Source organism: Herpailurus yagouaroundi, unplaced genomic scaffold (assembly GCF_014898765.1).
Source record: "Herpailurus yagouaroundi ecotype Mexico unplaced genomic scaffold, PumYag 246, whole genome shotgun sequence".
NCBI classification, from domain to species: Eukaryota; Metazoa; Chordata; class Mammalia; order Carnivora; family Felidae; genus Herpailurus; species Herpailurus yagouaroundi.
The window spans coordinates 8,385,113-8,400,017 of NW_024412463.1; the positions used below are offsets into that span (position 1 = coordinate 8,385,113).

General features: G+C 50.8%; 1 protein-coding gene across 11 annotated transcripts in view; it reads left to right on the forward strand.

Annotated features, from left to right (window-relative positions):
- Window positions 1-11,093, forward strand: part of STX16 (syntaxin 16) — a 29,347-nt gene extending 18,254 nt beyond the window's left edge. For 9 of the 11 annotated variants that reach the window (XM_040459730.1, XM_040459733.1, XM_040459734.1 and 6 more), the window contains 4 exons: window positions 551-642; window positions 1,201-1,344; window positions 2,600-2,680; window positions 5,114-7,148. In XM_040459730.1, the coding sequence (XP_040315664.1) occupies window positions 551-642; window positions 1,201-1,344; window positions 2,600-2,680; window positions 5,114-5,218 (422 nt within the window). In that variant the 3' untranslated portion in view covers window positions 5,219-7,148. Of the gene's footprint in view, window positions 1-550; window positions 643-1,200; window positions 1,345-2,599; window positions 2,681-2,961; window positions 3,793-5,113; window positions 7,149-10,341 lie in introns of those variants that run through there. The other 2 variants (XM_040459732.1, XM_040459736.1) reach the window with 2 other exon arrangements.
- The last annotated feature ends 3,812 nt before the right edge of the window (window positions 11,094-14,905 follow it).

A 14,905-nucleotide genomic window follows, 5' to 3' on the forward strand; every position in this document is an offset into this window, starting at 1 on the left:
CCTTGTTACCACTGCAATCAGTAATATCCCCACATACTCCAAAAACAAAAAACAAACAAACAAACAAACAAACAAACAAAAAAACCTAGCTCCCCCTCCATCTGACAACTGGCATATTTGTATTTTAATTTTATTACTTCTAAAACTTGATTAGGGCCATTTGGAATTGTTACTAGAGATGCTTCTGGAGAGAACTACTGATTTTTTTTTAAAAAATGTTTTGTAACAGCAGTGAGATTAAATATTTCTGCCTCACTTAGAGATGCTCAGATGGTTTCAGTGTCCTTTTGTCACTCACTTGGCATCGAGTGAATTGTACCCATTTGCAGTGTGATTTTTGTCTTGAAAAACGCCAAATGCTTGCATATTGTTTTATGTTTATAATCTTTACTCTCCCCCCACCTCTGTTGGAGATAGGCTTCTTTTAAAGCTGCTGAGAGTATCTCCATTTTGACTGTTGAGTTTTACTCCAGATGTCCCCTTTTTAATGGCGGAGCAGTAACCAGGACGGTTTACATATTCCAGTAAAGTGAATTCCTATCTATGATAGGCATGAAGAATCGAGAGGAAAGATCCCAGCATTTTTTTGATACAGCAGTACCACTAGTGGATGATGGAGACGATAATACTCTCTATGATCGGGTACGTGAAGGGGCTGCAGAACTGGCTGCTCCACACTCGCGCCCCGCTCTGTTCCTTTTCTTCATAGACCGTTGGCTTGTGTGCGATGAGATGGGTCAGCGCTGCTTCAGGTAGAGTCTGTGCAGCGGTTGGAGGAGCGGTCGTGGGGGCCATACTGCTTCTCCCTCTGCAGAGGCTACGAGGAGACCTTGCAGTCTTGCCTTCCGGAACCTTCAGGAAAGCAGTCTGCCCACCCCACTTGGGGAAGAACCCCGAGAAGTGCAGGGTTCATCCCGCTGGTTTTGCTCCTCGGCCCTTGCGGAGCGGCCGACGTGGGTTCCCCCGCGTCCCCTGCTCGGGCCAGTCGTGCTTTAGATCCTGAGGCGTGTTTTAGGAGTTTGGATCTTGCCTGTCGGGGAAAAAATCAGTGCTTGTGTGTTGTTTACCTGCTTTGTGGAAGTGTTTCCAGAATTCATTCTTTGACTTCCGTCTAACATCACACACCATCCCTTTCTGGAGGCGGGGCGGGGGGCGGGGGCGGCCTCCAACGTACAAATCCTGTATGTTTTGTTTCGCTAGGGTTTTACAGATGACCAGTTAGTGCTGGTGGAACAGAACACGCTGATGGTGGAGGAGAGGGAGCGGGAGATACGCCAGATCGTGCAATCCATTTCTGACCTGAATGAAATCTTTAGGGACTTAGGAGCAATGATCGTGGAGCAGGTACGTGGTTTAGCTCCCTCGTCATTGAGTTTTCCTGCCGTACCTCGGGTCCTTCTTCAGACTTCTGATTCTGCGTTCCCGTCGGGGAACAGAATTTGCCCCTCTCCCCCCACGTGTGCACGTATGTACGCGTGTGCGTGCGCGTTTAAGTAGGTACACGTGCAGATTACGTACACGTGCTAACGTCACTCCCTGTAAAAACACCGAGAGCTTTGTTTCTCTCTCTTTTTTTTTTTTTTTTTTTGAAGTAAAAAACAAATATCCAAAGGTCTCCTGTTCTCCAACCGAACTCCAAGGATGCTCAGGGGACCACCCCGCTTTGGGGGTCTGGTGCCCCCCACTCAGCAATGATTCTGGCACTAGATAAAGTTTCCCTTCTAATTTTGGCAGGTTACTGCGTAATGGCAACGGGAACCACTAGCTTTCAAGTAGAATTAAATTGTTTGTTCGCTGTTACAATCTGATTATGGGGTTTTATTATCTTGCCAGCAGGGATTTGGGTCCCGATCCCCCTGCCACCAGCTGCAGAATGGAGTGTTGAGGCCGTGGAAGATCTAGTTACAATAATTACTCCCGCGGTTCCCAAGGAACTGCTCTTGCTATCTCTACTGATACAGCGTGTTCCATTAAGAGCCCTGTTCTTGCATGTAGCCTGGTGTTCCCTTCTTTCTGTGTGAACCGAGAGATTAAACAATTAAAACCAGAATTCTCCTGGAGGCAAAGGTGTAATTTGACGTGGCGGATTGGAGCTCACTGTCTTTGCTCCGACCCATGGAAGCCTGTGTTGACGTGTGTAGACATGATGGGCAATTTCCAGGCCTAATCATGGCTGGGTCTAGTTTAACCCGCGTTCTCTGCTTACCTGCATCCAAGCATTTACGCAGCGGATGGGCACAGAAGTCAGCCCTTCGCCTCTCAGAGCCTATTTCCACTGAACCGTATGTTTTTTAAAGCCCCAGTGAGTCTGAACGTGGCATATCTTAGAGTGGCTAAATCCAAAAAAGAAATCTCAGTTTGTCAGTATTTCTGTCTCACGAGGTAGACTTTATTGTAACTAACACAGCACTCTGCCACTGAGTGCCTAATAGCGCTTGCGGATGGATTCCAGAGCTTTCCATGTGCACCTTTACCACCCAGTTAAGTAAAACAGATAATCCTGTGCGTAACGATGTCTGCGGTGTGCCCTTCTCATTTTTGATGTTCCGTTTTTCCCGTTGGGGTTGTTGATGGTCTGTAACTGTCATTTCTTACTCAGGGTACAGTCCTTGATAGAATTGACTATAATGTCGAGCAGTCCTGCATCAAAACCAAAGACGGCCTGAAGCAGCTTCACAAGGTAATGTCGGATGTTTCAGTAACCTAGAACTCGAGGAACTGTTCTCAGACACCAAGGCTTCCCAGGAGGACCCTCCGTGTAGCAGCACAAGAACGCACGCTAGCGGCTTGTGTGGAGCCGGCCGTGGCGGTCGTTACCCTTGCCCGGCAGGAAACGGTTCCCGGTGCACCTCACACGTGGGTTTGACGTTGCTGAGAACTCCCTCCCGTGACAGGAAATTGTAAAGCAGTTGGGCTTTTCTTTCTGTCAGAAAGCGTCTCGCTCTTTGAATCTTGTTTCAGGAAGTCAGGGGAATGGGCATTTGTTAGACGCGCGTCGAACATTCCGTTGGCTCGTTGGTGCCGACTCGGGGCTCTCTTGTTGTGACGCCCTTCTGATGGATTGCTGCTGGAGGGTCATTCTGGAGCAGATACAACTCTCGTCTTCCCTTTCAGTTGCCACGGCGTCTCTGTGCGCTACCTTGAGGAAAGAGTCGTTTGTTGACGTGAGGCTAGCTCCCTTGCTCTTTGCTGGGAAGGTAGCTCTTTCGGGAAGATCTTTCATGATACTTGTTAACGATAAACGGGAAGCGTCTTCGAAGCCTGGTCGTCAGTGGCGAGACACACACACGTGCAGCCGAGGGGATCTCGTGTGTGATTAGGGGCCTGTGTGCTTTGAGAGGGACGAGGACGCTTCACAAAGGAGACAAATTTCTGTCCGTTTCCTTGTATCTTGGAGACCCAGTGACACTTGGAGCCATAGCATGAGCATTTTTCCAGTCCACTGACGTACCGCTCTGTCGCCCTGCGGAAGCTGGCTGCTCCCCGGCCGGGACGGTCCCGGCTGCGGGTGGTGTCGAGTGCACAGAAGGTGACGCCTGCCGAGGTGTGACCAGAAGCCCTTGACGCTCGCTGCCGCAGCAGGGTGGGAGTGAGACTCCCGGCACCTGGCGAGAACAAGAGGCCCGCCTCAGACGGGCCGAGGGCTCGATGCTTGCGGGCTCGTTTTGCCGCCAGCCTTGTGTATGGGGGTGACCGCCAACTCGAGTTTCCCGCTCTGTAATACCCAGCTTCTGATACGCTGTTGTTGTTAGAGTGTCTTCAATAAAAACTAGTGAAACGTGTCCTCTGATAGAACGCAGACCACGGGCAAAGCTTTCTCCGCAGGAGCGTACAAATCCAGGGGGAACTAAGAATGCTGTTTCAGGGTCTACTTCATGAATCATTTTGAGAGGTTTTTAAGTCCCGTGCGGCATCGGCTCCCCTGGCGTCCCGGGTTCCTTGTCAGAGAAGTGAGCCAGCCCCGTGCTCCCTCTCACGTCACGTTCTGTCAGCAGCGTGGCTGCCCGTTAGCCGGCCGTCACCTCCTCCGGGGCTGATTGAGCCTCGGGAGTGGCCGCACACGGGCCCGACTGGCAACACGGGCTGACCCGTCTAGGCCGCGGTTTCCTCCCGGTGGATGAGTGGCTCCCAGGGGGTAGGTGGGTTCACTTAGGAAGCAGACCTGCCAGTCAGAAGGTTGGCGGGGAACACGGAAGTAAGACAGAAGGGGCTGGATCTGCTCGGCAGACGTGGCCACCAAGCTGCCGCCTTCTTGTCCTTCCCCGTGAAGTGGCCACCCCCCCACCCGCCCCCGGGGGAGCGCAGGGCCTGCTCTTCCTTTCTCTGGGCCAGTCCCCGGGAAGCCGAGGCGGGCCGCCGTTGGGTTTGTGCGCGGCAGGGGAGGTGTGACGGCTGGCGCGTCCGCCCCCTCTCCCGGCCTCCAGGCTGAGGTCTGCGGCTGCGGTGTGCAAGAGGGTGCGGTGTGCAAGAGGGTGCGGGGTCGGCAGGCGCCTGCCTGTGGTGCCGGCAGAAGCACGGGGAGGGAGGACCGCGGGGGCGGGGGGGGGGGGTCTCTCTCTGCACTTGCTACCCGTGGCTCACTCCTTCCCATTCCCATCTCAAAGGAGGGGTGTGCTCTTGTTTCCAAAGTCAGGGGAGGCGGAAAACACCCTCGGGGGGGGGGGGGCGTCAGTCCCAGGGGGGATCCGTAGCCAGTTGTTGGGTGTCATGGTGAAGGAGGTACACGTCCGTCCAAGGAACCGTGTCCAGGAACGGGAGGCTCGGGTGGAAAGAGTGGCTCGTCGCAGACGGTGGGAGCGGGCGGGGAAGCGGGTCGGCCGGGCCCTGAGGCAGAGCCGTGGACTCCTCCTGCCAGCCTTTGTCGTAACGGCGGATCCCAGGCCCGGGCTCTGGGGCAGCCCCGGGGGGGAGATGGGCGGCTCCGGGACCGTGGCACTCGTCCGCTCGTGTCGATTAATCGTGCCGGAATTGGCGGGCGGGATTCTGATGACGTGGCCCGTGGCGGAGACGCCAGTTGGGCAGACGGACCCGCAAGCCCAGAACTGGAAGCGGGCGGGCTTGCTATTTGGCTGTTCGCGGAAATGACGGCCTCTCTCCCCTCCTCTTTCTGTAGGCAGAGCAGTATCAGAAGAAGAATCGGAAGATGCTTGTGATTTTAATATTATTTGTCATCATCATTGTCCTCATTGTTGTCCTGATCAGCGTGAAGTCTCGCTAGGCGGCCGTGCGGCCACGTGGGCCGCCCGTGTGCGCTCCCGGGCGCGAGGGGCTCGGCCGCCCTGCGGGCACAGCGGAGGCGCGGGCTGCGGACCGCGCGGGGGCGGCGAGCGCCTGCCTGGACCCCTCGTCACGGTCGTGCTCCAGCAGGGGGATGAGCTGCTGTTTCTCCTTCATTGTCAAGAATTTAAGGACCTTTGATGCTGCTGCAGAATAGAGATTGAGTTCTGTCATCAGTTATAATATATATTTTTTTTAGAAAGAGAAAATGAGTTGAATGTTTACAGGCACTCCGCAAGCTGTTCGATATTGTATGTGCATATGCTATTTTTTTAGCAGTCATGTCTGAGCAGCATGTAAAAATAATTTTTGGAAACGTTTTTTAAAAACCATCTGGTTTTTAAGAAATTTGGTACCAAAAATTTATGAGTAGAGGCAAAAATGCCTCTTCATCTTTCTCTGTATATTTTCCAGTTGAAAACAAACTGAGAAGTCCTTTAAGAATTTATAATCCGTTCCCCATTAACTTAATTTAGCTTTTCCATCACTGTTAATGATCAGAGTAACAAAGTGTGAAAAATAAGAAACCATTATTGATGTTAATTAACACATTTAGATGGGCCAGTTAAAACAGCTTCATAAGTTTAAATTAATCGTAAATGGACTATTCCTCATTTAGAGTTTGTGCACTGCATTTTCTACTGTAAACCAAAAGGGGTTACCAAACAAAACCACCTAAATTTAAAAGTTGGTGATTTGAACCAACCGCACCTGAAAACATGAAAAAGGGAAGCTTGGCCGTGTCATGGAAGTCACCAGAATCAGCCAGTGTGCCCCTGTCCTCGTCCCCAGCCATCCTTGCTCAATCCCTTACTTACACACTAACTCCATAATGACCTGTTCAAACTAGCCACCATTTAATGAACTGTGAATTTACACGGAGGCCATTCTAAATGGGTCACCCCATTTAGGATTAGTGGATCTCAAATTATTAACCAAACATCACTCCGTTTCAAAGTAGAATATTCCACCAGGGGCATGATTTATCGGCTCTTGCGTTGCTGCTTAACATGCCCAGAAAGTAAGCACGTTCCGACAGATTGTGAAAATCTTGACTAGAAGTCCCTCATTTGTGCGAGCACGAATCAGATCGCCGGAGTGGGACTTTGCCGTTTTCTTACCTGTTATCACTATGGTGCTCGAATATATTCCTGGAACTGTAGAATAATGTGGAAAGCGATGATGGCTTTGAAAGCTCAACTTGTTCGTGTTTTTACTTGGTCTTGAGACGCCAGTATAGTTCTGATGGTCTTTGTATAACTTTCGATGGCTTTTCCATTGTTTTTTTACCTCTCCCGAGAAGTTTGCGAAGAGCGTGACCTCATTAAATGTGCTATGTTTTATTTGGATCAGTCACATACAATGTGTCTTTAGAATTGACTTTGAAGTCGTTTCCAGAAACTTAAACGCAAGTCCAGAGGTTCAGGTTGTCCAAACAGATCATGGTCTTAGCACCCACACCCATGCCCCAGCCTTCCCCTTCCCAAGTTCCCGGCCACCACTGGTTTTCTCACGACCGATGCGGCTGTAGAACGATCCGAAGGTGCCCCTGGCATTTCAGGAAATCGCCTGGTATTCCCTGACCAGCCATTATGTATTAGGCAAAAAGGTCAGGAAGTAAGAATCCACCTCCTTGATCACCCCTGACATGTGGGGCTTCTGCAGATCTTGAGAAGAGCCGTAGGCATTTTCTAGTCACAGCGGGCTTTAATCCGGTGGCCGAGTCGAGATGTTCCTCTGGACCGACTGCTCCCAGGAGCGGGGGGCCATTCAAGGTCACGGGGCTTCCCTCCCCGGCGGTGGACAGTGGCGACAGGAGGCTCGGTGGTCTTAACGTGCAAGGCAAGTGACCCTTTAAGAAAGGATCGCCATTTATTTATATTTATTTTCAGTTAACAGGGTGATTGGGGCTGGTTTTTGCCCCCCTCACCCACCAGGGTAAAGTAACGGATCTGACACAGAAGTGATCTTGAGGATCTCGAGTGAACTGAGAAAGCAGTGCAGTGCCACAGAAAGCCCCCCCACTGTCTGCTGCCATCACCTTGTCCCCAGGCCACCTTGTCCCCAGGCGGGGAAGCGGCCCCAGGGCGTGTGCTCCTCAAAACACTGTGTTTTTCTTTTGAGCCTTTACTTAGGGAAAGATCAGCAGCCTTGGGGGAAGTAAGAGTAGATTGGTCCTGGGGCCCTGGTACCTCAGGGTAACGGGTGATTCTGTGCCTCTGAAGGAGACGGGCTCCTTTTGCTCCAGACGGCCACTGTCCCAGGGAGGGCCGGGCCATTCAGCTCTGTTGGGCTCTGGTGGTAATGATCGCCAGCCCGGTCTCTCCCCGCGCCTGGGACACGACCGGAGAAAGGGGGTGGGGGGGAGGGGGAGGCTCCCTCTGGGCAGCCCTGGGCTCGGCCCCTGGACACCTGCCCCCTTGAACGTGTCCGGGGGTGGCTCCGTTGACGGGGCCAGAGAGGAGATGAGGAAACGTTTACCGTCAGGTCTCCAAAGCTCCTGATCTTTCCTGCGATTGTAACAAGTCTACTGTCTCTTGTTGTATTAATTTGGGGGTGGGGGGTGCTGGCTTCGCCATGGGCGTGAAGCGGTGTGTGTCTCTAATTTAACGGATTTACCGCTTTCTCTGCTAATTGAGAGAGCATTATTTATTTGTTTTGACACAAGTGCTTTCAGTGTTTTATCCTAGCTAATGGCTTCTTAAAGGTAATAAAACCCTTCCAACCTAATTGGTCAGATAAGACTTTTTTCCTTGTGTGCTTAAATAAAGCAATTAGTGAAGCGCTTCTATCCAAAATGACTTTTTTTTTTGTCCTTTTTTAAAACTAATTCACTGTTACTGGAAACTTTTTGTACAATAAAGCAATCATGCGGATTAAAGAGCATCCTGCCGTCCTCGTATTAATTTTAACGACGGGGCTCGTGTTTTCTTCCAATGCATCTGTGTTACAGGAGGGCCTCATCCGTTCTGTGATCGCTTGGGCCAAATGACTATTTGTTTTGTGTCGGAGGCCTTGCCTCAATGTCTGAAAGTCCATCCATCTGCCTAATGGACGCTCGCAAAGGGACCAATCTGTCTGCCATCCAGTAGACAAAAGGGAAGGTGCCATAGAGGCAGATAATTATTTTCCCTATGGAAATGTATGCTTTATATACATACCAGGAAACATTAGGAGACCTTCAAATGAAATTGTGGTGTGTGAGCCTCGTCGAGAAGTAATTCTTACAGCTGGGCTCCGGGAGACTTGCATTTCTAAGTGACTACGAATGTTTCCTATTCTGTGCCACTGAAAACTTGAGAGCGAGGCTTTGCCAGCTGAGCTCAAAGCCAGGACCTCGTTTCCCGTCGAATGTGTTGTGTCCCGGGCTCCTCCTCAAAGGCTGGGCTGGGTCTTTGTCACCCAAGCATTGTCTTACACGTCATCGAGGCATGATGGGGTGAGTCTTTTTTTTTTTTTTTAAGTGAAACGCCGGAATCTGCACAGGAGCGGTCTGGCCCAGCAGTCCCCTTGGCCAACGAGGCATTCAGTCCTGGGCTGTTGCTGTTGCTTGTCACGATTAGTTGCCTTCAGAGCCTGTCGATGAACCACCCAAAAGAAGCAACCTTCTCTTGTGTCCTCACCTTGTGTTTTGGCTAGGAATTCTATCTCCCCAACTTGTTCAAAAGCCATTGGCTCTGTCCAAGAATCGAAGCCACCTCCCAAAGGGTAGACGTTTGCCGTAGGCTTCAAGAACATTCTGACCAGCGATAACAACCTTGAAGAAACCCTCCACGTTGACGGGGACAGCCATGTAGGTGGCAACGCTTGGGAACGTTCTGTAGGCTCCGCAGGGAGCCTTAGGAGAACGGGCTTCAGGAGCTCTGATCATCACCCAAAATGTGAGCAACCTAGAATTCTTCCCCGTTCTCCTGGAGCTGCAGCAAAATGACTTACCCAGCCCGGCATCATGGGTAGGATAGTGTGTTACTCTAACGTGCTGGCTTAACTTTGATCATCGGGCTCCCCTAGTCTCGTCAAAACCTGCGGGAACCAGATGGAGAGGCCCAGGTCACGTCTTCCCAGGAGGAACGTCTGATAGGCGGGTGTCGGGAGGTTAGGACGGAGCTGCCGTGTTGCTACTTCAACTGACTCGTGTAGCACGAGTTCCCGCGTCAGATTCTCAGATTCGGGCCGGGCCAACGTGGCTCGCTTGCCGTTAGCTACCTTCGAAACCTAGCAGCGAGGGTACGCATAAACGTGGCTTCAGGTTGCTTGTCTCTGTGTGTGTTAGCCCTTAGAAACTCCTCATTTCCTCTCTTCAGATGGCCCTGACCACCCAGATGCCACCTCTGACCTCGTTGCCCGATGTTTTCGTTTAGTTTGGTTTTGGAATTGAGGTCAGTGATGGGCGTTCGTTCAGGTGACCTAATGTGGATGCGGGGTGGGCCCTGCTCAGAGACTTCCAGCTCGTCTGAAAACGATCCAGACGTGGCACTCCGAGCCGGACGGCGGGCACGAGCCGTGTGCTTCACGCGTCTCGGCCTGACCGCACACCGCCCTCAACTTCCTCCTACCAGTCTCCGGCGCGGCCTTCTGACGCCACAAAAGGACATTCCGCAGAGTCGAGTGGCAGAGACTCGTGCACAATTACCCGGTCAGTTGAGGCAAAAGAAAATGATCATTTGTCCAGTTGTCCAGGTGAGCTCTCTGGACCGTCCCGGATGCTCGGATAGTCGTGTGGGCCTTCACTTCAGCTCCGTGATCTGGCTCAAAGGGACCCTTCGAATGAGACGCCATTCGATACGATGTACATTTGCATCAGACGTCGTGAAAGTAGACCGTTGGGTTGAGTGTTTTCTGCTTGTCAACTATTCTTATAGAATTGTTTGTAGCTAATCATCCCAAGTCTGCCATTAGTGATCACCGTTCCTCTCATTTTATAGATGTAACGGAGGCCAAAGGGGCTCTGGTTTGGGTCACGTGGTCCCTCTTGGAGGAAGTGCTGAGGGAGTCACACGGTTTTTTAACTTGACCTTCTGACTCGGGACCCCGTGGTGGACCTCCATTTTCATTGCCAGTTAGGCAGAGAGACCATCTTCCTCTCTTCCCCCAACCAGCCCCCTTTCCCAGGTGGGGAAACCGAGACCCCCCCCCGCCCCCGCAAGGGGGCTCCCCAAGGTCACATGACTAGTACAACCCAGGGCTGGAACTAGGATGTTCAGCATTCTCATTTGCACACCCGGGTACCACTTCTGCTTGTGTCATCTGGATCGTTCGTTTCTTTCCATAAAATCAAATGACCATCTACGAGAAAGACTTAATGGCAAGATGTGATGTGGTAAAGGCTTCCTCAAGGATTTTTTCCTTATTACAAAGATGAGACCAGACTGAGGCTAAGAGAGATTTGCAAACAGCGGTATCTCATTATCCCTAGTTCAGTTTTTCGTGTAATTGGCGTGAAGAGATTACCGCTGATGTCTAAGCCGGCTGCCGAACAGAAAATAATGATTCTTCTGTGACATGACTCGGTGTGCACACGTGTGTGTACTTGGGGGTGTTTACGAAAGGTATATGTGTACATAAAATGCTTACCAAGATGGGTAATGTCATTTTAGAGTTGTAAATAACAAGAAATAGGCTTGAGCAAAACTGATCTTACAACTGCCTGAGAATGTAACACTTCATTTCCGCACTATGAAATGGCTAGAAATTGATTTTTTTTTTTTTAAATCCAATTAAGCCTCAAGGTTGGTTATCCATTTAAAAGGTCGGCTGAGTTAAACAATGACAGTACCGTCAGTTCATGCTAATAATTAAATTGACACAGAACTTGAGCGCTTTCCATCCTGCCTCGTGGAGGCAGACATCCTGTGTGTTGCACAAAAATGTAAGGCAGAAGTCACCCCCCCCCACCCCCACCCCGTCCCCACCGGGGTGCCCGCACGCCAGCCGACCGTGAACCCTGACCGGGTCAGTCCGCAGGCCCCGGCCGCCATCCCCGTGGCTTCTTCCCCTGGGATTCCCACAGAACACCCTGGAACGCCCTGGTGCCCACTCACCTCCCATCTCCCCCTTCTTCCGGCCCCAGGGCTGTTGGGAGGCGGAAAGTAACCTCGTTCAAAGAGAAAAAAGAGGGGTCTCTTGGCACGTGTACCCGTGGTGTACCCACGAAACTACTCGATTTCACGCGCTGCCGAGTTTCTAATGGGACAAATAAATCACGTCTTAAAAATAGTACTTTACGGTGCGTATTGACCCTGTGTTCCCAATGTGTTAAGGAAAAGACTTCAGAATGTCTTTTTATGGTGCTCATAGGTGATGTTCAAGTATTTGAATTTATGAAGGTGTGAGGCGAGCCGGGAACCTGATTGGAACACTCTTTACCCTGTCGGGGCTGTAACGTCACTCTTGGTTTGTAAATTGCCGAGAAGGGATAAGTGATCTTATTTCAAATCTAGCATTTTAACCTGCATCGTAATGTAAGGTTGCATCCGTTCAGTACTTTCCATCCGTAACTATGAGCCACCCTGAAAGATGGAACCTTCCAGAGTTAGTGAGAAAAAAATTGTATTGAAGTTCCCTCTCGGGGCCCTTAAGGCTAACAATTCCCGCTTGGTATTTTGTCCCCCACCACACCCCCTGCCTCACACTCCTCAGCTGCCAAAATCCTCAGCGACAGATGTGTGATCCTGTCTTACTTTCCCAAAGATCCACGGTTAGCTAATGCCGATAGACGTGTTGCTCCACACAAGAGTGTTTCTGAGGAAAAAATGGGACTCAGGTTTTTCAATATTGAATCATGTCTTTTTATTAAAATATATATATTTTTTTTTATGTTTATAAACGAGACAGAGAGAGACAGAGCATGAGCGGGGGAGGGGCAGAAAGAGAGGGAGACACAGAATCTGAAGCAGGGTCCAGGCTCCGAGCCGTCAGCACCGAGCCCGATGCGGGACTCGAACTCACGAATTGCGAGATCATGACCTACCTGAGCCGAAGTCGGAGGCTTAACCGACTTGAGCCACCCTGGCACCCCAAGATTGAATCATTTCTGATGCACTAGAGAAACATGCTACTTAAAAGGATCCTGTAAGTGAAGCTTCTCCTAAAGAAAAGATTTCTTGATCAAAATAAACATTTACCCCCTCATTTTGCTTTTCTGTACACCTTCTTTCCCATATGCTAAGTTGCCTCAAGGGATGTGGAGCCACGCCCGGCCTGTTAATTACTTCTCGATTCCTTCCTGCGGGGTCACCCCGTCCCAAGGTCCCAGGTCTTCCATGTGCCCTTGAAGACTTCCGCGGCGATGGAAATAATTTTGCCGGTGTTCAGAGTAAATAAGAATGTGGTCCCCGAGACAGGAGGGTTATTACTGTCCGACCCCGCGGCCTCCCTGGGAGGATAATTTAGGCCCAGAGCAGCCAGCTCAGACGCTCATTTTCTCGAAAATCCCTAAAAACTGATGTTAGCAGGAATGCTTTTTGTTGTTAATAAGCGGTTCCTCTGGTACATTTTTATTAACGTTCTCTCATCCCACTGATACCGGAAGGTAAAAAGCGCTTTAGAGGAGATTGCAGAATGTGCTTTTTGAACAGAGTGCAAAAGAACACGTGCAGGATGCTGTCTTTTGTATAGATCCGTGAATACGTATAAACGCGTTTTGTTTTGTTTTGTTTTTTGTTTTGTTTTTTTCAAAAAGAAACAGGAAGGATAAACCAAAACCTGATAAAAATGGTCACCTCTGGGGGGAGGGGGGAGGGGAAAAGGAGGAGAAGGGACAGGGAACATCTTTGAGCATTCCTTCACGCGGTTTCAACACTTGAACCACATAAATGTTGTTCGTGGGGCGCCTGGGTGGCTCAGCCGGTTGCGCGACCACCTTCGGCTCAGGTCACGATCTCACGGTTCGTGAGTTCGAGACCCTCGTCGGGCTCTGTGCCGACAGCTCACGGAGCCTGGAGCCTGCTTCGGATTCTGTGTCTCCCTCTCTCTCTGCCCCTCCCTCGCTCATGCTCTGTCTCTCTCTGTCTCAAATAAATATTAAAAATAAAGGAATAAATAAATGCTGTTCGTATTCAAAAAAGAAAATGAAAAACAGCAAGCCCTTCAGTTCAATACAAACAGAGGCACAGTGACGAAGGAATGAGGTGAACACACACACAAAAGCCAAGTCAAGTGCTGCCCACCCCAGTGGGGTAATGCTAAGAACAAAAAGAAAGAACTCTCCCAACTTGAGGCGGTGGGTTTGTTGCCACGAATGCTATGGAAAGAACACTCCAGTAGCCACAGAAGGGTGACCGGGGCCTCGGGTCCTCACTGTGGGAGAAGGAAGTACAAACATAGGGTGGGGCACGTGAGGACGAGCCCAGTAACACGGGCTTCGAATCGGAGGAATCCGTGTGAACCCACAATGTTAAAAACAAACAAACAAACCCAAATCCTCCTTCTGTCTACCAAAAGGATCGGGAACAGCGACAGCTGAGGAGCACTGAGCACACTTCCCACACAGCACTGGGTTTCCAGATGGGAATCTAAACGGCCATTCCCCCGATTTCAAGAAGACAGGGCTCCCATGAGGCCTGGCAGACTCTTGATTTGGGGCAGGGAAGGAGCAGAGGGAGCCTGGGCATCATCAGTTCCTTCCAAAGAGGACAGAAGTCCTCAAAGACGGAATAGCGACACGTGGAAAAGACACGGGGGAGGGGTGCCCGCGTGGCTCCGTTGGCTCAGGTCATCATCTCACAGCTCGTGAGTTCGAGCCCCGCGTCTGGCTCTGTGCCGACAGCTCAGAGCCTGGAGCCTGGTTCGGATCCTGTGTCTCCCTCTCCCTCTCTGCCTCTCCCCCGCTCACGCTCTTTCTAAAATAAATAAACACTGAAAAAAAAAAAAAAAAGACATGGGGGGCTGGTGTGATGGGGCCCTGGCTGGCCTGAGTGGGGACAGTGACCGTGAAAAATCCAGATATAGGGACATAAGTGGGGCACGGCCGGTCCCGGAGCCCATGGCCACCACTAGGGCACAGGCCCGTTTTTTGGGTTGATCCTCCACTGGCACCATCTTGAAATTCTCTTTTGACAAAGAGCCTCTTGGCGCTTTCCTTTCTGCACCAGGACCCTACAGATTATGTGAACTGGTCCTGGGGACAAGGGGAGGCAGGGAGGTCGCTACTCAAGACTTCCAGGTGGCAAATGTGGGCGGGATGATTCAGCTAGAAAAATCACCGTGTTGCAACCCATACTTGATTGACGCAGAGATCGTCACTGGCTGTGAAAGCTTTGGGGGGAGAGGTCAGGAAACAGACGAGGTCGCAGTCTCAGAGCGTCCATGCACTTTGAAGAGGAAACCGAGTTGAATGCTATTAATTACGAAGAGGGAAATGGACCTTTACCGTGAAGAGATCTGGTCAACCCCGCTTATACCCAACAACCCACCTTGGCTAGTAACAGGAGACACCTGGGTTACGTGGTTCCTGATGAGGCGCAGTGGGAAACACAATGTGTTTGACGCGAATCTAATCGTAAGGAAACACTCCTACGAATCCAGGCCGTGGGTCCCTCTATGAAACATGTTAATGTCGGGAAACACAAAGGCAGGCATTGTTCTGGATTCAAGGAGACCGAAGAGAATTGACAACCAGGCGGAAGGC